Raw genomic sequence first — 27,978 nt, forward strand, 5'->3', positions numbered from 1 at the left:
TTTTCGATATCTCATTAAAGATGAGAGGTCAAAATATATGTCATTTTACCTCTATCATTTTGTCTCTAGTGAAGTTCTAGTGATTCATGAACAAGGTTTCTAAATTAGTTCAAATATGTATAAAGAACTTCCAAGAATTCGAGTAGTGTGGTTGTCAATAATGGGTAGAATTGGTGAATGTTACATATGTGTAAAGTGATCACTTAAACCAGCCTATGACGGTCGTAAGCCCCGTAAATGCCCAGACTTCCATATTCTTCTTCATCTTTGATGAGATGTCAAAAAATAATATTTTTATCTTGCATTTTTTTCTCTTAATCCAGATAAGATTTTAAGTAATTGATTTTTTCTTAAAACATGATTTCGTATTGAAAAAATAAGTTTTTCTTCGAAAAAAATATGATTAAATGTCGTAAAAAAACGTTTTTCTTTGAAAGAAAATTTTGTTTGAATGTCGTGTTTTAGATTTATCTACAATAATCTGCATGTAAGTCATATGATACCGTATGAATAATATGTAAATAATAATAAAAACTTCAAATATAACCCTTGTTTTTTTCTACATTTTAGTTAATTACTATTTATTTTCGTTTTCTAAATTACTTATTAATTTATATTTCATTACACACATAATTTCAAATAACAATAATGTGCCCCCACTGAGTGTTCCCGTGCCGAGGCACGCTACATGGCAGAAAGTGATGTTTTTGCATTTTGAAGAAAAGGAATTATTATTAATTTTTTAAATACATTTAAAATATATGTATAATAATAATATAATAAAACCCTTATCCGCACCCCAATGGTGCATAGGGCACTGTGTCTTATAAACGCAGTGTTATCATGATCGTTTTACTTATGAAGGAAAGGTGATCAGCCCTCCGCTTCAGGCACCAGTCCATGGTAATATTGAATAAATATTACAGTGAAAAAATCACTTATATTTATTTTTACCCCCCTTGAGAATCGAACCCGGGACCTCCAGAACGGTAGCCGAGCGCGCTGACCATTACACTACGGAGGCGGACAAATGTATAATATATTTAAACTTTAAAAACGTTCTCCTGAAAAATCAAGTTTTTTGACGTTCTTGAAAGGAGTGAGCGATATATGAAACATCGATATCTCTGTTGAATTTCGACAATTTTAAAGTGAATTGCTAACAGCGATAACAGTAGAAATTTATAACTTTAAGTTAAATTTTTTTATCTCAATACCATTTTCACTTTTTTTATCTGTGATAAGGAATATTTTTTTCTAAATAAGTATCAGGACTGTTTCCAAGTTCAATTAGTGAGTCCCTTGCGGTGATCAGATCGTCAACTACATACAATATATACAAAATGTCGGCCGTCAGAAGACTTCAGAAAGTAAGTATAATTTTAACATCAACATCCACATTATCCCGTTGAATGTATATGTCGCTCATTCCTTTCAACAATGTCATATATCAAAAATCGACAATTTTTAGTTGTGCGTGTTTTTGGAATGCCCAGAAAATGTATCTACTATATCCCAGCAAAAGCGGCATATTCTTAACTTAATATTTACCCGCTACAGGGCAGAAAGTGTTGTTTTTGCATTTTGAAGAAAAGGTATTGTTTAATAATTTTTTTAAACATAATAAATATTTTTCAAATGGAGAAACAACATTCAGGTTTTACCTATAAAGATTTGTTGCACAGTAAAAAGTTCAATAAGTGGCTTGATATTTATTTTTAAAAGATTTTATTATGTTTTTAAACTTTAAAAACGATCTCCTGAAAAATAAAGTTTTTTTTTAAATATGACGATGTTGAAAGGAGTGAGCGATATGCTTTAGACCCAGTATTCGTAAAGTCGAAACATAATTTTCTCTAAATCTAGGTAACAATTGATGTATTTTTGTTGACACGTGTTTCGACGATTTTTTTCTGAAAACAGTTTTTGCATTGAAAAAATAATTTTTTCTTCGAAATAATTCTATAGTTTTGAAAAGAAAACAGTTTTTGAAACAATTTTTTTTTTCAATAAACATATATTCTAAAAAATCCGCACGCGAAAACGCGTCCAAAGTTATCGAAAGGTTTGGAGTGTTTTTTTATTTTTTTTTAATTTGTTAGTTACCTGAGAAAAATTTCCTTGCTTATGATGTACAAGGATTTATATCATATTTAGTTGATATCTCTCAAAAATTAAAGTGTATGTGTATAGTTAAAAATAAAAATAGTAAAATTTATCCCTAAAAAAACAAAGGTTAGGAGTTTAAAAATAAAATAAATATTTTTCTGTATATATTTTTAAAAAATATCCATAATACATTATTTTTAAAAAATCGACGTGTTACCTGTACGGCGGACGGCTGGTGATTGAATTCTGTGTTGCGTTGTATCCCCTTAACAGGGTTAGAATGTAGAATGTATTTGATCGATGAATAAATTTATGATTTAAAAAATTTTTATGTATCAAAAAACATAATGAGTAAAAAAGGTTTTTTTCATTTTATAACTGAAAAAACAATCCAGTGTTGAAGCAAATGACACATTGCGACATTGTAGTCGCACCCTGATCTCCTTTTTATGCATGGACTTTTCGTTACGAGGTCGAATTTCAACAGGATTGTAAATACGTACTGTTTCGTTACTCTTTTTGTTACATGCAGCGATGCCTCGTACAACGTACTTAATTCGTTCAAGGAGCAAGTTCGTTAAATGAAACGAGTTTTTCCATAACAATGTAGCATAAAATGTAGCATAGTGTCGGGTTGTGGTACCGTGGTTAGTGTCGCGGACTCTTAAGTCAGAGTTTCTCGGTTCGAACCCACTTTACCACAATTTGATACCTATTTCAAATAATGAGCTGCTTAGGCTCACAGAAATAGCATGAAATTGAAATATTTGTGTAAATAATAAAAAACACAAATGTTTCTCTTTTTTTTTTTAAAGGAAAAACATGGTACTGAACATAAAAAGACATAATCGCTTTTTTTTCTTTGTTTAAGCCAAACTCAGATTTAGGAGTCTTCGAGGCTTACAGAATCAAACCCTCTTGTTACATCCTTTGCTTCTTGTCTGCTGCCTTCTTAAACATTTCTAATATTAACAGAGTGTGTCCAAATACTTGTGCACAAAATCTAGAATATCTCCAATTACAGGAGTTATTTTCAAAAAAATAATAAAAGAGTTTCTGCTAATTAAAAAGCTTCTTTTCATCTCACCAATAGATGTCTCTAGTGAAGTTCTAGTTATTCAAGAAGAATGTTTCAAACTTGCTTCATATATATAGAACATCCAAGAATTTGAGTAGTGTGTTTGTCAATAATGGGTAGAATTGGTGAATGTTACACGTGTGTAAAGTGATCACTTAAACCAGCCTATGACGGTCGTCAGCCCCGTAAATGCCCAGACTTCCATATTCTTCTTCATCTTTGATGAGATGTCAAAAATAATGCTTTCCAAAATTGTCCATTTTTTTCTCTTCTTCAATACCGGCCGGAAATATCGGGCAAGAGTGTCATTGTAGAGATGGTTGATACTGTCGGCCTCAGCTGAGTTTGGATAGTGAGTGTTGGTGATGTCCAGAACCTATCACCATCTGACCAAGATGTCCTCGATGGGAGCTATGAGATTGGTCGCTTTGATTGTCAGAAGTCAGATGCGTGCTGAGAACTCTTTATAACTCCTTGGTGCGAAGTAGACTCGAGAGTGGCTCGATGATTTGGGGGCCACACGAGCTTAAGTACTCTCTTATGGTAGAGAAAGTCCAAAATAAGTTTCTGAAGTATCTCTACATGAGAGAGTACGGATATTATCCTTGGCTCTACCCGACCGAGTTTCTCCAGGGTATGCTTGGCTACAATAGTTTAGAGACTAGAAGGAGTGTGTATTTGATTACGCATTTTTATCGATTGTTGCGCGGTATGATCGATAATCCTGAAATTATCCGGAACATTGGTCTGTATGTTCCCGATACTTACCTAAGACATAGATTGTTTCACATTCCTATACACAGGACCAACCTGTCGATGGTTATGCCTGTAGGAAGAGCTACCGCTATGTTGAACAATATCTCATTGGGTATTGATCTGTTCCATGTGTCTGAAGGAGTTTTCCGAAGCGGGATTCTTCTATACCTTTAGCAATAGTTTCTGCATATATTTTATTTTAATGTATTTTTAATGTATCGATTGAAATTTTTTATAGTTTGTAATGTATATATTAATTGAAATAAATTGAATTGGATTGAATTGAATGATTGTCAGATGGTCCTCGTTGTGAGATGAAGCTTCTCTTTGAGCTTTATCATATTCTTGGACTAGAAGTGCTTGGAGCTCTTCAGTTGTCAGCTCTTCTTGGTCTTCTTCAATAAGCTCCACTTCTTCTACGTTATGTACGTTCGTACAATCATATGCCAGACTGAATTGAGGGTAAGAACCCTCAATTCAGAAAATTCTCCCCAGGTCTTCTGTATGAGTCTGATCTTAAAATTGTGTCGCCTACTTTAAAAATCCGCCAGATCCATGTTAGTCGATTTTACGAAAAATGCTAAATTCTCCGGGTGACATTTATGTTAAAAATATTTCTCTATTTTTGGATAAACTATTTTGAAATAGAGAATTTTTCCATGTTGTATTTAAAAAAAAAAACACGAGACGCAAACTGATAATTATGTCATCTTAATTTTTGACATATCCCCGCTCTCTGATTGGCCGATATGGGTCAGAAGGCAAGTTCCATGAATATAGCGGAATTTGAAATACAACGCTGTTTTTAAGAATTTTTTAGCAGGATTTTCAAGTACCTATATAAATATTTTAAACAATAAAACTCACAATTGGCATTCCGATAGAGTATTTATTTTAAAATCTTAAAAAAATTGGATCTGGCGGATTTCGAAAGTAGGCGACACTATTATGGAAATGCGATTATACTAGGTGTAAAAAAAGGAATTAATTTTGGCGATAATAATGTTTATATCTAATGTAGACGTGTGTCTGATAACGTATTATTTCCAATAAATGTAATATAGTTGTCGGTGTCGTTATCTATGTGTATTTTTATTTTTAAATTTTAAGGTGGGACACTTAGTTACCGATATGCCTAATAATTTCGCGAATTATGCATTATTTTTACGATAGGCATTTTGTTATCTCTCCACTTCAAATCCAAGTTTACTTTGCAAATGAAATAAACAAAATGCAAATGTAATTCTTCCTATATTATGTATAATCGTAGTCATACAGGAGAAAATGACCAAGTGCATTTTTTACAAAAACGCGATCATTGACTATTTGATATCTTACTAGCTCAATATTACCCTGAAAAAATCCCAAAGGGTTTTAAACTTGGAAGTATAATATATTGATATGGAAGTCGGGGCATTTACGGGACTGAAGGCCGTAATAGGCTGGTTTAAGAGATCACTTTACACACGTGTAACATTCACCAATTCTACCCATTACTGTACTAACAACTACACTACTCAAATTCTTGGAAGTTCTATATGAACCAGTAGTACGATATATGTACCAATTTTGAAACATTCTTCTTGAATCACTAGAACTTCACTAGAGACATCTATTGGTGAGATGAAAAGAAGCTTTTAATTGAGCAGAAACTCTTTTGTTAGTGTGTGAGGTCCGAATCCTGGATTATAAGCACACACATGAGAAACGCCAGTAAATATCATTATCATTTTTTATCATTTTAGCTTATAATTTGACCAGATAATTTAATCCAGATTAGTGAAAAAGTATTTGGAAACACTCAAAATGTTGTATATAATATATTAACTTACTGCATTGATGTTTACTTTCTTGCCAAGCAAAAGTGACTTAAATGGCCCTCCTGAACATTTTACGTTTTGTTAGTTGTCACTTTCTCCTGTACGACTACGTTTTCATACGAAAAAAGATGAAGATGTGGCATTTGGCTGGCTAAGTGATCATTTTATATGCTTGCATATGTCTGGACAGGTGTCTGGACATTTACACCCAAATCCTTGGAACTGCTGCCTTTTGTGAAGCATAAATGAATGTGGTCTCTATCATCCCTGATTTGTTCACCTGCAACTGATTTGTTCATACACAAAAAGACACCCGAAATACCTGGCCATAGGGCAAGAGAAAAATACCTAACCTCTTAAACCATATCCGCTCCCTATGTGGAGCATATGGAGTCCACAAACTGTCTCCAGGAAAAACCTAACCTAACCGCCAAATATTTAAATACCACAATAATAAAAAAAAATGTACCCAGTCATACAAACAATCAAAGGGACAATCCAAACTTGATATATAAACATTTAGTTTTATGTTTTTATATATATATATATATATATATATATATATATATATATATATATATATATATATATATATATATATATATATATATATATATATATATATATATATATATATATATATATATATATATATATATATATATATATATATATATATATATATATATATATATATATATATATATATATATATATATATATATATATATATATATATATATATATATATATATATATATATATATATATATATATATATATATATATCAGTATAGTTAAAACATCAAGTTACTTCCGGTACGTGGGATATTGTGGATGAGTATCATCGTTGAACAACAAACTAGACAAAAATATCGAAATCTCTAGTACACAACCATGATACACGATTTACCCACAACAAAGGTTTGATAGTCCCAATACTTGAAAGTAAATAAGGGAGTCGAATACGTCAACATATCGTTCGAATATTTTAAATTTGTTTCCGACGGAGGTTAGAGGTCAAAATAAAACATGGAACAAAGGCAAAATAAAGGAATGGGTAAATTATCAAGAGTTGATTCTATGAAAATTGTATAATAGTTTATATTTTGAATTTTTTTTAAATTTTTTTCTGTGTATATCAGGTTAAAATAAAATAAAACGAAACAATAAAAAATATATGTAACAATTACTCCACCCACAAGACACACAAGGTGGCTTGGTGGATCTCTGTAAAAATATATTTTAAATATGTTTATCATTGTGCTTTTTAATAAATGTATACAATTTGTGTGGATAAATAAAATATTGTGTAAAGGGTAATTTTACAGACTTTCATCTTTTTTTACACGTACTTTTCAGGAGCTCATTCAAGTCAGAGAGTCCGAGGAAACGGTGTTCCGAAATATTGAAGTGGATGAAGACAACTTGTTTCAATGGCGAGGACTTATTGTACCCGTAAGTACCTACATATCACTCACTGCTTTCAAGAACGTCATAAATCAAAAAACTTGATTTTTCGAGAAAACGTTTTTAAAGTTTAAAAATATAATACAATGTATTAAAAATAAATATCAAGCCACTTATTGAACTTTTTATTGTGCAACATATCTTTTTAGGTAAAACTTAAATGTTATTTCTCCATTAGAAAAATATTCAGTTTATTAAAAAAAAAAATTAAACATTACCTTTTCTTCAAAATGCAAAAAACAACACTTTCTGTCCTGTAGCGGGTAAATATTAAGTTAAAAATATGCCGCTTTTGCTAGGATATGGTACATTTTCTAGGCATTCCGAAAACATGCACAACTGAAAATTGATGAGTTTTGATTTCTGACGTTCTTGAAAGGAGTGAGCGATATCTTCTATACCTTCGAATGCATATACACCTCCTATACTATTTAACCGATCGCGATGAAACTAACAAGAGTTATTGTGTAAATGCCCGCGGTTGTTTCTGTAAAAAAACGAGAGCCAAAACGGAAACAGGAATAAAAAATATGCGTAAAACTATTTTCACATAATGACGATTTTCTTCCTCCATTTTGATATTTGGAAACACAGACGAATCTCGCTTGGTTTATTTGTCAGGTTTTTGTTCCGAATTCAAATACAGTGAAACCTCTATCTATCGTTTTTAAAGGGACCTATTAAAAAAAACTATGAATGCCGGGAAACAATGAATGCGGGATTAAGAGGTCAATACGCAAATAGATGCGACCGAGTAAAGAGACCGTCCTCCCAATCTGCATAACCATTCGTAAGCTAAAATTCTAAGAAGAATACATCGCTCACTCCTTTCAAGAACGTCATAAATCAAAATCGTCAATTTTCAGTTGTGCATGTTTTCGAAATGCCCAGAAAATGTACTATATCCCGGCAAAAGAGGCATATTTTAAACTTAATATTTACCCGCTACAGGGCAGAAAGTGTTGTTTTTGAATTTTGAAGAAAAGGTATTGTTTGATTATTTTTTTAATATCCTAAATATTTTTCAAATGGAGAAAAAACCTTCAGGTTTTCCTAAAAAGATCTGTTGCACAGTAAAAAGTTCAATAAGTGTCTTGATATTTATTTGTAATACATTGTATTATATTTTAAAACTTTAAAAACGTTCTCCTGAAAAATCAAGTTTTTTGATTTATGACGTTCTTGAAAGGAGTGAGCGACATGTTTCAGATGCAAATGTATTTATTTAAAAAAAATACAAACCTGAATAGAATTTTAAAAAAAACTTTTGTTTTTTAACTGTTGTATTTTCGTAAGTCAATAGTATATTTTCGGTTTTGCAAATAGTATTTTTTCAGCATCGGTTATTGAATGTGCGTTATAGAAAGTTTTCTTTCAAAGAGTGTGCACGCTTCTGGAAATGCAGGTACAGGCAGCGGCTCCTTTTCATCAATATCGATCTCTCCTGCTATTGGTTACACAAGCTTTCGATAGTTTCTATCCCATACGTTGCCGTTGAATGTAAGAAAATTGGAAATAATGTAAAAAAAACAGACAAAATGTATCAAATATGCAGCGTAATTCGAACGATAAATCCAATAAATGGTGATGGAGAAACGATCGATGCGGTTTACTTTAGTATGAAATTAAGTTGGGATAGAAGAAATAAACGACACATCCGGGAAAACGATTATTCGAGGAACGATATATAGAGGTTTCACTGTAGTATAAATATGTGTCCTGATTGATAAATTTGAATATGCGTACCTATACCGCCTTACATACCTAGGTAGGTACAATTTATTCATGCGTTCATCGAAGAGAGCGCGTTTATTTTAAATTTTAAATTTTGAACAAAATTGAATTCCAAACATAAGAAGGGAGATTTTACTGTGTTTTTCAACTGTCAAAATAATGAAATACGCACCGCCAAAAACCAAAGAATATCGCATCAATATGTTATGATCCTTTAAAATAATTTTTATTTGAATTTTGTTTTACAATTTCTTTAAATCATTTATATTACGTTATTGGTTCATTCTATTTTATGCTTACGCACACCACCTCAAGGTTTGGATTAAATATAAGCAATTAAATTATTTGGCAAAAATAAAATGCAAATAGCCACAAAAAATAGTGACGCATTTCTTAAATTCTAAGCATTTTTCTCAATTTTGCTAAATGTATTTATGTAAATAGTACAAATTATATATACAAGCATTATCTTGAATGTTTTTTGATGATGCATTGTGGCACATTTTGTAAACTTTATAAAATAAAACTCTTCTTCTTTTTTTTAAATGGCTTCTAGAGTGTTCTAGCCAGTGTCGAGTTAAAAAAACTCATATCCTGTTTTAAATCACTTTTATTTTTGTAAGTACTTTTTTCAAACCGGTTTCAACAAGAACCTTGCCGACTTCAGAGATGGATAAGTTCCATCCCCGAAGATGTCAAGGTGCTTGTCAAAATCGGTTGAAATAAAGTACCAAAAATAAAAGTGGCAGGGTTTGCGTTTTATTTCATAAAGTTTATAAAATGTCAATTTGTTTGTCAACATTTAGGATAACATTCCATACAACAAGGGAGAATTTCATCCCTGAAGATGGCAAGGTGCAAAGTACCAAAAATAAAAGTGGTTTAAAACAGGGTTTGAATTTTATTTCATAAAGTTTATAATATATGAATTTATTTATCAACTTTTAGGATAACATTCCTTACAACAAGGGAGCATAAGTTCCATCCCTGAAAATATCAAGGCGCTTGTCGAAATCGGTTGGGATAAAGCACCAAATATAAAAGTGGTTTAAAACAGGGTTTGCGTTTTATTTCATAATGTTTCTAATATATCAATTTATTTGTCAACTTTCAGGATAACATTCCTTACAACAAGGGAGCATTCCGCGTACAGATCAACTTCCCCGCCGAATATCCCTTCGAACCCCCCACCATCGCCTTCCAGACCAAGATCTACCACCCAAACATCGACGAGGAGGGCAAAGTGTGCATTCCCCTCATATTGCCGGAGAACTGGAAGCCGGCCACCACCACTGAACATAGTAACTCTCACTCCTTATTAATACAACTGTCATATCGCTCACTCCTTTCAAGAACGTCATAAATCAAAAATCGACAATTTTCAGTTGTGCATATTTTCGGAATGCCCAAAAAATGTACTATATCCCAGCAAAAGCGGCATATTTTCAACTTAATATTTAACCGCTACAGTGCAGAATGTGTTGTTTTTGCATTTTGAAGAAAAGGTATTGTTTAATTATTTTTTTAAATATACTAAATATTTTTCAAATAGAGAAAAAATCTTCAGATTTTACCTAAAAAGATATGTTGCACAGTAAAAAGTTCAATAAGTGGCTTGATATTTATTTTTAAAACATTGTACTATATTATTAAACTTTAAAAACGTTCTCCTGAAAAATCAAGTTTTTTGATTTATGACGTTCTTGAAAGGAGTAAGCGATATGTATTATCCCGTAAACTAAGCGCTAAGTACCCCGGCGCAATAGTACATCGACAACAGCACAGTAATACAAGTTTGTCGGAAAAAAATAAAAAATAAACAATAAACAGTAAATAGTTAACAGTAAACAGCAAACAGTAAACAGTCAGTAAATAGTTAACAATAAGTAGTAAGTAGTAAGCAGTAGGCAGTAGGCAGTAGGCAGTAGGCAGTAGGCAGTAGGCAGTAGGCAGTAGGCAGTAGGCAGTAGGCAGTAGGCAGTAGGCAGTAGGCAGTAGGCAGTAGGCAGTAGGCAGTAGGCAGTAGGCAGTAGGCAGTAGGCAGTAGGCAGTAGGTAGTAGGTAGTAGGTAGTAAATAATAAATAATAAACAATGAATTATAAATGTTTGATCATGTTTAATTAACAATTAATTATAAAGAATAAATTATTTATTATTAGGTTAAATAATATATCCACTTTTCAAATTTTGAATAAAAAAAAACACATTTTTGTATTATTTTTGCCCGAATAATGGACATTTTATATTAAAAAAAATACCTATCGAGCGCTCGTGCACTACATGGAATTTTACTGTCCGGCAGTCCGGTTCTTCAAATAAAAGCGACTACGACAGTTTAACGTGATCGTATTCACGCGCACCGTATGCACTACACGGAATTTTACCAACCGGCACTTCAGTTAGCATATAAAACGGATGATTGGCTTGGATTGGCTTGTGCTTTTGTCCATCTTTCTTCGGATCGGTGCGTCAACACGTTGCGCGTGAATTCAATCACGCTAAACTGTCGTAATCGCTTTGATTTTTCAAAACCTGACTGCCGGACGGCAAAATTCCGTATAGTGCACAAGCGCTCATAGGAAGGTAATTGAAATATTTGGTTCCCAAATATTTGTAGTTTTGTTGGAACTGTTTGATGTTGCATTTTGTTATTGTAAAGAATCTCAAAGATGAACTTGTTTACTTTTAGTTATCCATACCTTGGTGGCGATGATCGACGACCCTGAACCGGACCATCCCCTCCGGGCTGACGTAGCCGAGGCTTTCTTGAACGATCGCGAAAAGTTCAACGAAATTGCTGAAGCGTACACCGTGGAACACGCCGAGCCAAGACCCGCTGCTTAGCTATAAAAAAAAATCCACCATGTCTTATGGGAATAAACATTTTTTACATCTAACGTATGTTTATCTCGTTTTTACATAATTTAAAACACATATCACTCACTCCTTTTAACAACGTCATTTATAAACAAACTTGATTTTTCAGGAGATCGTTTTTAAAGTTTAAAAATATAATGAAATGTATTAAAAATAAAAATCAAGCCACTTATTGAACTTTTTACTGTGCAACAAATCTTTTTAGGTAAAACTTGAATGTTTTTTGTCCATTTGAAACATATTAAACAATAATTAATAAATAATTAAACAATAACTTTTCTTCAAAATGCAAAAACAACACTTTCTGCCCTAAAGCAGGTTAATATTAAGTTTAAAATATCCCGCTTTTGCTGGGATATAGCACATTTTCTAGGCATTCCAAAAACATGCACAACTGAAAATTGATGATTTTTTTTTATATATGACGTTGTTGAAAGGAGTGAGCGATATCGTACACCGATGTATTGTAGACCCCAAAACATTGCAAACTACCTGAAAATTATATTGAAATAAATTGTAAAAAAATGGTTTATTGTATTTATTTTATCGATAAGAGGTAGGTACTGGAAAATTCTTTAAAAGATAGCCAAAATTGCAGTGATAAAAGTGAAACTTCACAAATGAAATAAATAAAAATATAAATTTTGCGTGGGAGACACAGAAAAAAAGAGAGGGCATTCCAAAAGAAATAAAACAAAGCATTTTTTTCTGTTTATTCACGATCAAAATAAAACTGCGTCAAAACGATGCAGTGCCCTATGCACGGTGCGGATAAGGGTCAGAAGAAGAAAGAAGAAGAATGACGGTCGTAAGCCCTGTAAATGCCCAGACTTCCATAGTCTTCTTCATCCTTTATCGAGAAGTCAAATAAAAAGTAAGCATAATATTAACAGGACGTTTTCAATATTTTATATTTCACCGGATTTTTCGTTATATCTGAAGTTCGTTAAATGGAGGTCCTACTTATCGAGGTTTTACTGTATTCAGTTTCAGTATTAGTTTGTTTATGTTTTAAAAATTTTAAATATATGAATGTCTGTATAAACATGAAATTACGAATAAATCAAAAAATAACCTTAGTTTACGTGAAACCTTAACCTTGTTTAACGTTAAACGTCGAACGTACGTAGGAATAAGCCTAACGTGTAGATCAGTGGTTCTTAACCTTTATTGTTATTAGAAGCAATGTGTACTAGGTACACAACACCGGGAAGAGAAGGTTAACCATGATGAAAACGAAGAAACGCAAAAGAAGACGAAATTAAAGCAGCCATATCAAATATTAGACCTGATATCGCTGAAATTTTTAAAGCCGGCAAGCTCGGGTGTTATATTAAATAAAAGACGCAAAAAGTTTCATTGGAGTATTTACGTTTTCATGTGTTTTTTTAAAATTAATGTAATTTTAACTTGTCCATAATAAAATAATCAGTTTTATCTTTAATATAAGTTAACTTTGTATGTTTTTTTGGATGTTTAGTTTTGGTGTGCCGCAAACATTCCTAATGATGTGCTCCCTGACTTCAAAAAGGTTCAGAATCACTGGTGTAGATAATGATGTTGATTTTCCTTGTTACATTTGTAAAAAAAGAGAATATCTATATTATGACCGTGGATTGTAAATAAGAAAGAACGTGCGTCAATGGTTACGTATGTAATATAAGGTGAACCATATTTCTATGCAACGAAAATGTTCTATATATTTATATATATATATATATATCTAAATATATATATATATATATATATATATATATATATATATATATATATATATATATATATATATATATATATATATATATATATATATATATATATATATATATATATATATATATATATATATATATATATATATATATATATATATATATATATATATATATATATATATATATATATATATATATATATATATATATATATATATATATATATATATATATATATATATATATATATATATATATATATATATTCTCTGGAGCCATATTATGTATGGAATATAAGATACAGATTATATTCTACCCTTTCGGGAAAGCGTAACCACTGCAGCGACTTCAAAAGGAAAATACTCTTCCTTGTATAATCCTCCGCTTTATCTACTTGGTTAAAATTTGTAATTTCGTATATAATTTATTGTATCTTGGCGACTTATACGAGAATATAGGCTGTTCAAAGTATGAGGAGCTGAAAAGGGTGGCTCATAATAGACTGGAATGAAGAAGGAGGCGTCATTTGTTGCTGCAAACAGACCCACAAGATTGAGACCATAGAAGAAGATACTTAACTATATTTATAAAGAAATGTATTCCTTTCATTTTTGAATTCAAAAAATGTTCCGCCGGTAAAACAGCGTGCGACAGAGAAAAACCAAGATGGCGGCTTTACGTCAGTTTTGAGAAGCATTAATTATGTACCAATTTAGTATTATATATTAATTAATGTAATAAGATAATAAATGAATAAAAAGGATTGAGCAAGATGGAGGGGGAGAGGGTCCGAGAAATAAATTATATGATAAAGAACAATAATTAAAAAATGGTTTTGAAATACGAATTCCGCTGTCCCGTTCATAACGAAACGTGTGGCGAGCATATGTTGACGAAATATTTATAACAAATTCATAGTTTTAATGTGGTGTTGTGATCGGCTGCAAGCAGATTATACATACTTTATATCGGGAACATTGAAAAGTAAATATGAAGCAAGAGAATACTTTAAATGGAAATGGCAAAGTTTTACACATGGAGAATGGATCCCTTGTGCATAGGAAAACGAATAATGGCATTCGAGAAAATACATCCTATGTAAATTCGACGAATGAAAGCGATTGCAAAAAGGTACGACTTTTCTATTAATCAAAATAAAACTATTTAAACTTTAAAAAAATATATATTTTTCTGCGGAAAAAAATCAAGAAATAAAACTATTAGACTTGCGTTTTAATACAACGCACAATATATGAAGATAAATATTTATTGATGCTGTTCTTCTTGCTGATAGCAGAGAAGACCTGCAGGCGTTGGTGACAAAAGTGTATAATGTGTGCAAGGAAAGTGATTTATTGATGAATGTTAGCAAATCCAAGATTATGGTTTTTGAAAGAGAAGAATGCAGATCTGAATGTGAAATATTGGTAAACGGAGAGATTTTGGAACAGGTAGATGATTTCGTGTATTTGGGTAGTATGTTTTCTAGGGATGGAAAGATTGATAAAGACATAGAACGGAGAGTGAATGCTGGGAACAAAGTGAATGGTGCACTGAAATCAGTTATAGCAAATAAAAACCTATCAGCGGAAGCTAAACTGGCAGTGCACAACGGAGTCCTGGTACCAACTCTAATGTATGGAAGTGAAACATGGAGTTGGCAAAAGAAGGATGAAAGTAGACTGAATGCAGTCGAAATGCGATCTCTCAGAAGAATGTGCGACAAAACGATGTATGATAGATGTGCGAATAGTGAAATAAGGAAGGAATGCAAAGCTGAGATAAGTATTATCGATAAAATTAAGAAAGGTGTGTTGAGATGGTTTGGACATGTAGAACGAATGAGTGAGGAAAGAACGGTAAAACAAATTTATGTGGCGAATGTTAGTGGGAAAAGAAGCAGAGGAAGACCGAGAAAAACATGGCACGATCAGGTATGCCAATTACTTGAAAGTGGTCAGGTTAGGAGTCGTAACAATCGGCGGGTATGATACATACCCGCCGAGGAGATGCATGAACGTGGAAGAGGCGAAGAATGTTTGCAAGGACAGAGTGGTGTGGCGCTCTATTCTCTCTGCCTACCCCTGCGGGGAAGCGGCGTGATGGTTAGTTAGTTTTTTTTTTATGTAATGTGTCCTTACTGGGTTTTCCCGTCCTGAGGGCGCATTTTAATAAAACCTTTTTGAAAAATATATATTTTTAGTCTAACTAACTAACTAACCATCACGCCGCTTCCCGAAGAGGTAGGCAGAGATGATAGAACGCCACACCAATCTGTCTTTGCAAACAATCTTCGCTTCTTCATTACTACCCGCAGACTATTCCGACTCTGTTATGCAGTCACGGATGACATGGCTGAATGACACGATCTATTTCGTTTCTATCAACCTTCGTTGACCAGATATTCTTATTCTTCTTCTTCAAACCCTTATCCGCACGCGATGGTGCATAGGGCACTGCATCATATAAACGCAGTGTTATCTTGATCGTTGTTAACTCATGAGTTATTTTTTTCATTATCATTATTATTTTTATTTTAGTCACATATTATCATATAAGTATATGTCCACCTCCGTAGCGCAGTGGTCAGCGCTTTTGGCTACCGTGCTGGAGGTCCCGGGTTCGATTCCCAGTGGGGTCAAAATAAATATGGCCGATTTTCACTCTCATATTTATTACAAGAAGCGCAAGGCTGATCACCTTGCCTTCATGCAATTAACGATCAAGATAACACTGCGTCACTACGATGCAGTGCCCTATGCACCATTGGGTTAGAAGGAGTTTGGCTGTCCGAGAGGATGTAGATCGTTTTGTTATAGTGTGATCGGTATAGGTTCATGTGGAAGCACTCCATGACTGCGCTCATTTCAGCCTGAAAAACAGTGGCGAATTCTCCCAGACAAGTGGATTTGTTCACTTTGGGGGCATTCACTTGTTAGTCGTTTAGTTAAAAAAAAAATACAACGTTACACACATTTGGTTGAATAAAATCCGAGAGATATTTTCGTCGCACCAGATAAAATAATGACACAGGATGTTTATAAATTTGCTCACTCCTTTCAACAACGTCATACATCAAAAAACTTGATTTTTCAGGAGATCGTTTTTAAAGTTTAAAAATATAATAAAATGTATTAAAAATAAATATCAAGCCACTTATTAAACTTTTTACTGCGCAACAGATATTTTTAGGTAAAACCTGAATTTTTTCTCCATTTGAAAAATATTTTGTATGTTTAAAAAATAAATAAAACAATACCTTTTTTTCAAAATGCAAAAACAATGCTTTCTGCCTTGTAGTGGGTAAATATTAAGCTTAAAATATGCCGCTTTTGCTGGGATATAGTACATATTTTTGGGCATTCCGAAAACATGCACATCTGAAAATTGACGATTTTTTATATATGGCGTTGTTGAAAGGAGTGAGCAAATTATCGAACATAATTTACTTTTTAATTTTTCTCCTTCTTCTTCATGAGCCCTCTGACCTCCACTGCTGGATATAGACCTCTTCCTTTTTCCATTTCTTCCGGTCGGTTGCTGCTTGCAGCCAGTTTCTACCCCCCACAGCGACTATGTCGTCGGACCATCTCTTTTGGGGTCTTCCGACACCTCTTTTGTTCTCCCAAGGTCTCCATCGTAGAATTCTTGGGGTCCATCCTGTGGGGTCCTGTCTTGCAATATGTCCTGCCCACTTTTGAATTATTTATATTTAAATCGTGGTTTTTCGGGCATAGTAGCCCTCAAAGTGCGGCTAACTCTTTCAGGACAACTGGTTACTGCTGCTAACCACAAATTTAAAATAAATTGTCTAAGTGCCTACAGGTTTCTAGTTAAAACCATAGTGCAATATGTGTTGCCTATGTAACAGAAATAGTGCTTGTATAGATTTCATGTTGGTATCGTTGCCTTGGAGCTTATTTCAGACTATTTATTGTGGCGATGTGTAGACGTCGGGATGTTTATAGGTTATCTGTATTTAAGTTTTTCAATTTTGTGAGGTCATTGAACGAAATAAACATAATGAGTTATAGTTTACAACATTTTGAGTGTGTCCAAATACTTGTTCACAAAATCTGGATTATCTCCAATTACAGGAGTTATTTTCATATTATTTTTTGACATCTCATCAAAGATGAAGAAGAATATGGAAGTCTGGGCATTTACGGGGCATACGACCGTCATAGGCTGGTTTAAGTGATCACTTTATACACGTGTAACATTCACCAATTCTACCCATTATTGACAACCACACTACTCAAATTCTTGGAAGTTCTATATATATGAACCAATTTAGAAACCTTGTTCATGAACCACTAGAACTTCACTAGAGACATCTATTGGTGAGATGTAAAGAAACTTTTTACTAAGCAGAAACTCTTATGTTAGTATATGAGATCCGAATCCTGGATTTGAGTAGTGTGGTTGTCAATAATGGGTAGAATTGGTGAATGTTACACGTGTATAAAGTGATCACTTAAACCAGCCTATGACGGTCGTAAGCCCCGTAAATGCCCAGACTTCCATATTCTTCTTCATCTTTGATGAGATGTCAAAAAATAATATGAGTTATAGTCACAATAATACTAAAAATCAGTAGTGTTATATATTACCTCATATTTTCATGAACAAATGATTTTATTTATACTTTGTAAAACATGGTCTTTGTTGCTAACCACCATGCACAAAATGTGTATTTTTAATTTTGTTGAGGGATAAATATTGTATCAATCTGTGTGCACTTTTTTCAGTAAAATTTATACTTATTTGTAAATAATTTCTAGAAAATTAAAATATTTTTTATTCTGTCCTCAAAGGGTTAACCAAAGGGTTAAAAGAGATGTTTCGGTTAAAACAATATTTTTTATTATTATTTACACATATTTACTTATTAAATATGTTAATTAATATATACGATATTTTGGTTCATGGTACCATTTGGTACTAATGTATGTCACAAAATATATTTAATCTGCATTCATTACAATAATAATGACGTACGAAACAAACATAAAATTAGGTAAGTACTAAGTTCAAGCACAATTTTTTTTACCCACACTTACCAAAAGTGTATATTTATACATATCGCTCACTCCTTTCAACAACGTCATAAATAAAAAATCGCCAATTTTCAGTTGTGCACGTTTTCGGAATGCCCAGAAAATGTACATGTAAGTCCCAGCGAAAGCGACATATTTTTTACTTAATATTTACCCGCTATAGGGCAGGGCAGAAAGATTTCTTTTTGCATTTTGAAGAAAAGGTATTGTTTAATTATTTTTTTTAAATATACTAAATATTTTTCGAATTGAGAAAAAACATTCAGGTTTTACCTTAAAAGATCTGTTGCACAGTAAAAAGTTCAATAAGTGGCTTGATATTTATTTTTAATACATTTCGTTTTATTTTTAAACTTTAAAAACGATCTTGTACCATAGACATTATCAACAAATAGAGCCGCCAATATTTTAGCAATGTTACCAATATTAAAATAACTCCATCGTTTCTGTGACGTCATTCATTGCCAACTTACGAAAATTACGTTTTTTCGAAGGCGAATTTTCCAAAAGAAAATGATGAATGAAAATATTAATTATATCGACTGTTATAAACACAAAACGAAACTAATACTATCCTTTATAGGTTGAGTATGTTAAATTAGATATTCCTCCCGTCTGACAAAGATCCATCAGATCCTTGTATTGTAATTTATATATTTTCATTTGTTCAGTTTGTTGATCTTTGTTTATGTTACTACTACTACTACAACTGCAATCACACCGTTTTTCCGCAGGGGTAGGCTGAGAGGATGGAACGCCACACTCTTCTGTCCTGACATACATTCCTCGCCTCCTTCACATCCATACATCTAGTCATATGTACATACCCTCCGATTGCGCAGACTTTTGACACCGCCAGATTTTAGGTTCTGATTGATCTGATCGTGCCAAGTCTTTTTCGGTCGTCCTTGTTCTGTTTTCCCTCTCACATTCGCCACATATATTTTCTTAGTCATTCTCTCGCTATCCATTCGCTCCACATACCACCGCAAAGAACTCTTCCTAATCTTTTCAATTATTCCTCGTTCAGCCTTACATTCCTTTCTTATATCTTCGTTTTCAATTCTGTTATACAATGATTTTCGACACATTCGTCTGAGGGAGCGCATTTCAACAGCGTTCACTCTGCTTTCATCCTTCCTTTGCCAGTTCCATGTTTCGCTTCCATACATTAGTGTGATCCGCTAGCTTGGCTTCATTACAGATATGATATGGCTGTTTATGTTCATTACAGATAAAGAACGAAAGACTAGAAGTGACCGACTGGTCCACCATGGATACTTCCAAGGAGTCCTATGAGGAATGTACGCTGGTAACATTGTTCTTCACCAAACTTGGAGTCTGTATACTTTTGACGATTGGATACATCTGCCAACTCCTATTCTCTCCCAACGTGGCTAGAGAGTTCGACAGGAAGGTATTTTCAATTTGTTCATGTGAAGTACATATCGCTCACTCCTTTCATAATAATAATAATAATAATAAAACCCTTATCCGCACCCCAATGGTGCATAGGGCACTGCTTCATATGAACACAGTGTTATCATGATCGTTTACACACGAAGGAAAGGTGATCAGCCCTCCGCTTCAGGTACCAGTCCAGGGTAATATTGAATAAATATTAATAATAAAACCCTTATCCGCACCCCAATGGTGCATAGGGCACTGCGTCATATGAACGCAGTGTTATCTTGATCGTTTACACATGAAGGAAAGGTGATCACCCCTCCGCTTCCGGTACCAGTCCAGGGTAATATTGAATAAATATTACAGTGAAAAATCACTCAAATTTATTTTTACCCCCCCTGGGAATCGAACCCGGGTCCTCCAGAACGATAGCCGAGCGTACTGACCATTACACTACGGATGCGGACACTCCTTTCAACAGCGTCATATATCAAAAAACTTGATTTTTTTAAATACATGACATTGTATATATGTATCCCGTTTTTACTGTGAATTTACGTTTAAAAGCTTTCAATATCCCTGTCACTGCCAATCTAAATAAATACAAGTTTGATTGCAAACAGCTATATATGGTATCAAACGTCTTGACCAATGTCATATCGCTCACTCCTTTCAACACCGTCAAATATCAAAAAACTTGATTTTTCTGGAGATCGTTTTTAAAGTTTAAAAATAAAGTAAAATGTATTAAAAATAAATATCAAGCCTCTTATTGAACTTTTTACTGAGCAACAGATCTTTTTAGGTAAAACCTGAATATTTTTTCTCCATTTGAAAAATATTTCGTATATTTAAAAAAAATATTAAACAATACCTTTTTATCAAAATGCAAAAACAATGCTTTCTGCCTTGTAGTGGGTAAATATTAAGTTTAAAATATGCCGCTTTTGCTGGGATATAGTACATTTTCTGGGCATTCCAAAAACTGAAAATCGACGATTTTTGATATATAACGTTGTTGAAAGGAGTGAGCGATATATATACACATTTCGGATGGGTATTTTTTACACCTACGGACCGCTGGTGACGGGATTTGATCATTATGTTCCACTCGTTCATTCAAACCCTCATCCGCACCAGTGCATAGGGTAATGCATCATATAAACGCAGTATCTTAATTGTTGTTAACACATGAAGGAAAGGTGATCAGCCCTCCGCTTCAGGTACCAGTCAAGGGTAATATTGAATAAATATTACAGTGAAAAAGTCATTTATATTTATTTATCCCCCCGTGGGAATCGAACCAGGGACCTCTAGTACGGTAGCCGAGCGTGCTGACCATTACACTACGGAGGCACACAAAATATATATAGTTAAGACCTTGACAAAGAGATTGGTTTATAATATTTATATAAAAGCACTGGATAATTCATTCGTTTTCTGTCTTTGAAATGAAGCTGGTGCAGAAAGTAAAAATACCCTTCCCGTCCTTAAGCATCAATCGACCGAACGGGTAGAAATATATTTTATGTATTAATTAATTTAATTATTGATTTGGCGTTTAATTTGTAGAACTCCATTTTAATTAATGCATTAATTTTAAATCAAACACAGATTTTTTTAATCTACTAAATAAGTGGGTAATGGGTAGAAATACCTTTCCCGTCCGAAGTGTGTTCAATTGCTTTGTGTGTTTGTTTTCAATTAATATTACTGCCAGATTTTATAATCCTTACGCAGCTTAAAAATTTTGATTTTTAAAAATTCATCAGTATCCGAATTGTACCTATGGTTTTTGCATTTGTGATGATTCGGGAAATAATATGCTTATCGTCTTGATGCAATTGTTTAAAAAAAATATATTTCTGTAATTTTTAAATGTAAGGCAGTTAGTTTGTTGTCTGCCTTTGCTAGTTATTGTATGAAAATCAAAGCTTATTTATGTTGCGCTTTGATTACAGAACTATCCACCATTATACAATACGAACGAGTTATTTTACTCTCGTTATATATACCGTCGAGTCAAGGATGCCGCTGGACGACCTATGACCTCTGTGGCTGGCCCCGAAATCACTCTGAAGGACTGCACCACATCAGATAACGGGTGGACGCTAAAGTGAGTACTATAATCCATTAAATAAAATTAAACATTACTCTTCTCAGTCTTATTTCTCATTACTGAGGGTGTGACCCTTGTGGAAGCAACGACTCTTCTCCAGTTATCCCTTGACTGCGCTGCACGTAGCGCTCTAACCACCGAGGTGCCTGCTGCTGACTTAACTTGATCAGTCCATTGTATAAGGGATATTCCTCTCTCTCTCTTCCCCTCCAGGCTTTCGATCACAACCAGTCATTCCAAGCTATCGTAGTTGCCACGCGTAACGCGTCCAAAGAACTGGAGAATCCGTCGGGTACAGACATTGGCCAGAGTCAAGTTAGATGGATAAGCGTAGTTCAGTCAACTACGCTTAGATAAGCCTAGTTCTTGGCGAATGGACTCGTTGGTAGGTCTGTCTAGCTGTCCATAGAATTCGGAGCATACGCCTCCAACACCACATTTCGAAATCGTCAATTTTTTCCTTTCAGTTGCTTTTACAGCATAGAGAAAAATGGAGTACACCAAACTCCTGACAAGATTAATCTTGGTGTTGTTGCTCAAACCCCGGTTTTTCCAGATTTTGTCTAGCTTAAACATGGCACTTTTGGCGGTGGCGATACAACATCTGATCCCTCCTTCGCAAGTTCCTTCATTGCTGATTTGAGATCCGAGGAACTGAAATCATTGAACTGTATTCATTATACATTTGTTATGTGTGCCTTTTAGGTATCCCGGTACCCAATCACGCTATATCAACCTGGGCTCCTATAACTACCTGGGCTTTGCAGAAACCGATGGAGAGTGCGTCGACGCGGTGGAGTCTGTTATCCGCAGGTACGGAGTGTCGCTGGCCAGCCCTCGCAACGAGCTCGGAACTTGCGAGCCGCACCTCCAGCTGGAGCAGCTCATAGCGCGCTTTCTGGGCGTGGAAGCGTCTTGCGTAGTAGGCATGGGATTCGGCACTAACGCGACGATTCTCCCGGCGCTGTTAGAACCCGGCTGCTTAGCCATCAGCGACAAATATAATCATAACTCTATCATCTACGGAATAAGACTCTCCGGCGCCACGTTGTCCGTATTCCGGCATAATGACGTGCAACATCTGGAGGAGATAATACGCCAGAGAATCATAGAGGGACGCGCGCCTCCCGGAGAGCCGTACTTGCCCTGGAAGAAGATCTTGATTGTGGTAGAGGGCGTTTACTCCATGGAAGCTAGTCTGGCGCATCTGAAGGAGATCGTGGCTATCAAGCGCAAGTACGGATGTTACCTGTACATGGACGAGGCTCACTCCATCGGCGCTATGGGGAAACGCGGGCGCGGGTTGACCGACTTTGCCGGAGTAGATCCCAAAGACGTGGATATTCTGATGGGGACATTCAGCAAGAGCTTTGGAGCAAGTGGCGGCTACGTAGCCGGCACTCGCGTAAGTTATATTCATAAAATATCATTTATTCCTACTAATTTACATCATTTTGGTATCGTGGATACTGAACAACTCTTGACTTTGAAAATCTTAATTAAAGTTGCGACAATACGTGACCAATCCTGTGTTAAACCAATATGAGTACATTAAATCTCACCAAAACGTATCAATTTTACAAGCTAGAATTCCTGATCTTAAAATCATTTATAATGGAAATGTAACGTTTTGGTGAGGACCTGCACATGTGAAGTAGGTCTTCTTCTTCTTCTTCTTATTGTAGGCCTTGCAACCTGTTTTTAAGAAGGATTAGCCTCCTGCGATATCGATTCCCAACTATCGACCCATCTCTTTGGTGGTCTGTCCGGGAGTCGTCTACCATGGGGTTGGCCGTACAGTGCGATCTGAATGGTTCCATTCTCCTCACATGCGCATAGCATTGTCTCCTTCTTTGCCTTCCCCACCTAACGACATCTTCGATCTCGCATATTTCCTTGATCCTGGCGTTTCTTATTCTATCTCGAAGACTCTTGCCTGATATGCTTCTTAGAGTCTTCATTTCTGACACTCTAAGCGCGTTTTTTGTGGCAACGGTGTCCGCTCATTTATCAAATGTACTGAAGTAAGTACATTTGATAAATCTCAAATAGTGATTATTTGGACTTTTGCAGAAAATAATGAATTACCTAAAGAAGTACGCACACTCGGACACTTATTCCCACGGCATGTCCCCGGTTGTGGCGCAACAGATTATAACCAGCATGAGCATCCTGATGGGCCTCAACGGGAATACAGACGGCATCCAACGCCTCCAGAGACTGGCCCGAAACACGAGGTTGGTAATTTAACCGTTTTACTGCGAACCGTCGATACATCCACGCTTTATTACAGCGCGAAAACTGCGCACCGTCGGGATATCGACCCGTGTAGACGTGTCACGGTGCTACCGCCAAAACATTTTTAATTTGTCAATAATAATAAGTATTTCTTGAATGTTTTTGGCAGATATTTTGTGGCACATTTTATAAACTTTATAAACTTAAACAGCTTTGTTTTAACCACTTTTTTTTTATTAGTAGTACACTTTAACCAACCGGTTTCGACAAGAACCTTGTCATCATCAGGGTTTATGAAATTTTAAAACATTAAAATACTCATATTTAATTACATTCCCTTACCAAAAACTTCCACACACTCCGTACACCGTATGGAAATATGATTTTCAAAATATGATTTAAAAATATGATTTAAAAACTCCTAAATGGTTTTTTCATTCAATAATAATAACATTTAGGAGTTTTCAAATCATATTTTTTTAATCATATTTTCATATGGTGTACGGAGTGTGTGGAAGTTTTTGGTAAGGGAATGTAATTAACTATGAGTATTAATGTTTTAGAATTTAATAAACCCTGATGATGACAAGGTTCTTTCAAAACCGGATGGTTAAAGTGTACTAATAATAAAAAAAAGTGGTTAAAACAAAGTTGTTTGATTTTATAAAGTTTGAAAAAGTATATTGTTGAAAATTAAATTGGCAAGGCATTGAAAATAAATTGTGTTGAAAATAACGTATTTGTATGTATAACATATAACGAAGAATGCGTATTTGTTGTGAAAGTGAAGCATCCGAATATGATTCTATTTCTTTGGACGGTCTTGATACCATACTTTCGTGCAACTTCCTTCCGACCAAAATTTTTCCATTTTCCATCTTTTATTTGAGTAGTTTGATATGCTCCCTACACACAACCGAAAGAATTACGAAAATCCCTCAATATTTGATGAAAATGTACAAAATTGTATGCACGCATAGTTAAAGATTATTTTCCTCTACAATTCTTCCGCAATTTTGGCATAATATGTTAAAAAATGATTAGCGTTAAAACGGTTAAAGGAACATGGATTTACTTTTTTCTCTTCTGTTCGTGTCATGTCAGGTCCCCCTGACGTCGACCATCACTTGAGAGTTATTGTCCGTGTCTCGGGCAGCTCTAAACAGCACCTCACCGGTCCTGATCCCCGTCCTATCTCGTATATTCCGAAGCCAGGAGATCTGTCTTCTGCCCACACCTCGTCGACCCTCTATTAGGTGCAATAGCTCGTACTTCTCTCCTTTAAACACATAGGACTCTCCCAGATAGGACACCTTCCGGACTTTGATATCAGCCAGCAACTGTCTTCCGACTCACGCTCTTTGGATCACATTCATGTTGCTATAATAAAAATGTATAATATATCTACTGTGAGTAGTTCTACATTCAGTAGGTAAAAATACAGCTAGTAACTAGTTGATTGTTTTGTACAGCACTAGTAAAGAAACACAGTTTTCTAACATTCCATGCTTGTTTTCAGATACTTTAGGCGGCGCTTGGTGCAAATGGGGCTCATCGTGTATGGCCATGAAGAGTCCACCATAGTGCCTGTTGTAATATTCCAGTACTCCAAATTATCGTAAGCATCGTCTGAAAATATCTCACATTATTATACTAATTAAACCATATCCGCTCCCTATGTGGAGCATACGGAGTCCACAAACTGTCTCCATGCTTTTCCATCGGCTGCCAGCTCCCTTGCATCTTCCCAAGTCAGGTCGGCGTCCCGAAGTTCTGATTCGAACTGTTGACAAATTGTCAGCAGTGGTTGTCCCGGGCGGCGCAAACCTGATGCCTTGTAAAAGAGGCAAGCTTGATGGCGGCAGAGGCAACTGAATCGCCTTTTCGTGACGGCAGTTATGACCAAGATTTGCCTTATCTCTTTATTCCTTATATTTTTTGTTAAGCTTTAGAGCTTCAGTGGTGAATTTCCGCGAGTACCCCATGATCAGTTCCTTTGCACGTTTTATCCCTGAGCTGTTGGACCAATCTTGGCTTTTGTCCATGACCCAGTTTTTTAGACTAAACTTGATAGTGCTGAGTGTCAGTCCGCATGTGGGCTCAGGGGCCATTGGTTGCCGTCTCTGCACCAGTTGGTTAGCTTTTGATACTTTTGCCAATGTCAAATTAGATAAAATTATTTAATTATACATCACGTTAAACTTATTATTTTACTATAAATTGATTCTGTTAAATTTTTAAAATGTATGTAAATGATTGTATATAATTGGGTTCGTGCTCGCTAGGATGAATAAAATATTTGTAGAGAGGGGAATAAGCGGGACCAAAGTCTTGAAAAATGTTGGCATTTGGTCGTCTATTGGGCAAACAATGAATATGTGGTAACCTTTTAACTGCCTCAACTTTGTTCCTGAGAGACGCCCGTACGCGGCGGTATTTAGCCGTTTTTAAAATGATTACTTTTATCATGTATTTAGTTAAGAAACGATTTATTTTCCTAAACAAAAACGTTCAATGGGATTCATTGTGCCTTTTTGGTACTCTATAATACACTTGTGTCACATTATTCTTGAAATATATCGTAATATAAACAAATAAGATCGTAACATAAATAAATCAAAGCACGCATCGTGTGACACTCTTACCCACTGGCGATGCGTAGCGTCAAGAGTGAGACAGATATGGGGCATGATTATGGCGCGGACTAATTACCGACCGCAAGAAAAATCAGGGATCTGTTATATTATTTATCCTTGTGATGTTACAAATTATTAGTCAGATATTTCAACAGATGTCATAAGGCCAAGGATTGACGTATTATTTTATCCAAAGTTCCACACCATGAAAAAATCCCTCCAAGTTGAACTGAGGTTCGAAACTTGGACCTAAGTGAAAACACAAACGGTTATGTCAGCCGCGTGTGGGGAATGTTTTGTAAAAACACAAACGGTTATGCGAGCCGCGTGGATAGAGTTAAGATCTTCTTCTTCAAAACGGCATCCGTAAATGGGGACGTCAAAGATACCATTCTTCGCAAGGTGCTCTCTGGTACAGCAATGTCCCATCCTCATTCGACAAGTGGTGGATATTTCTTTTTTGTTCATCAAAGACTGGATGGGACATTAGGCTGAATGAGAGAATAATGATTTCCTTTTGAAATTTTGGAAGTTGGTTAGTCGGTTAGCAATGCAAGCTATCTCTGGGTTCCAGATATACGGTGCGAGAGCTGGCCAACGCTGGCGTGGTGGTTGTTGGAGTCGGCTTCCCCGCTGTTGAAATCACCAAGGGCCGCATCCGGATCTGCCTCTCAGCGGCCCACAGTCGCGAACAATTGGACGCCGGAATAGCCAGTATCCAGAAAGTGGCGCAGAAAGCCAATATTTTCTTCTCGAGAAAGCCGCGCTCTACTCAACCCATCGAGTTTGAATAACCTTCGATTCCCCACAAATGACCGGATCATTATGGATTTGATTGGGATATAATAACTATTTAAAAAGTATATTCTTTTTGGATACATATCACAGTGTTTTCATGTATAAAGTATTTATTTATTATTTATATGTTTATAGATTTGGCGTTTAATTTTTATACTAT

The 27,978-nt window shown here is 34.8% G+C and overlaps 2 protein-coding genes across 2 annotated transcripts; both read left to right on the forward strand.

Annotated features, from left to right (window-relative positions):
- The first annotated feature begins 1,334 nt into the window (after positions 1 to 1,334).
- Positions 1,335 to 12,331, forward strand: LOC148300780 (ubiquitin-conjugating enzyme E2 L5-like). Its single transcript, XM_088274331.1, has 4 exons — positions 1,335 to 1,370; positions 7,126 to 7,221; positions 10,082 to 10,268; positions 11,658 to 12,331. The coding sequence occupies exons 1-4, from the start codon at positions 1,344 to 1,346 to the stop codon at positions 11,810 to 11,812; spliced, it is 465 nt and encodes a 154-aa protein (XP_088130457.1). The 5' UTR covers positions 1,335 to 1,343; the 3' UTR covers positions 11,813 to 12,331.
- Positions 12,332 to 14,407: 2,076 nt separating this feature from the next.
- LOC148300781 (serine palmitoyltransferase 3-like) lies at positions 14,408 to 27,938 on the forward strand. Its single transcript, XM_088274327.1, has 7 exons — positions 14,408 to 14,691; positions 19,855 to 20,037; positions 21,989 to 22,143; positions 22,852 to 23,551; positions 24,220 to 24,383; positions 25,904 to 26,002; positions 27,595 to 27,938. Exons 1-7 carry the CDS (start codon positions 14,551 to 14,553, stop codon positions 27,812 to 27,814), a joined length of 1,662 nt encoding a protein of 553 aa, XP_088130453.1. The 5' UTR covers positions 14,408 to 14,550; the 3' UTR covers positions 27,815 to 27,938.
- The last annotated feature ends 40 nt before the right edge of the window (positions 27,939 to 27,978 follow it).

Source organism: Brachycentrus maculatus, unplaced genomic scaffold (genome assembly GCF_059751285.1).
Source record: "Brachycentrus maculatus isolate JH-2025_06_01 unplaced genomic scaffold, ASM5975128v1 h1tg000657l, whole genome shotgun sequence".
Lineage (NCBI taxonomy): Eukaryota > Metazoa > Arthropoda > Insecta > Trichoptera > Brachycentridae > Brachycentrus > Brachycentrus maculatus.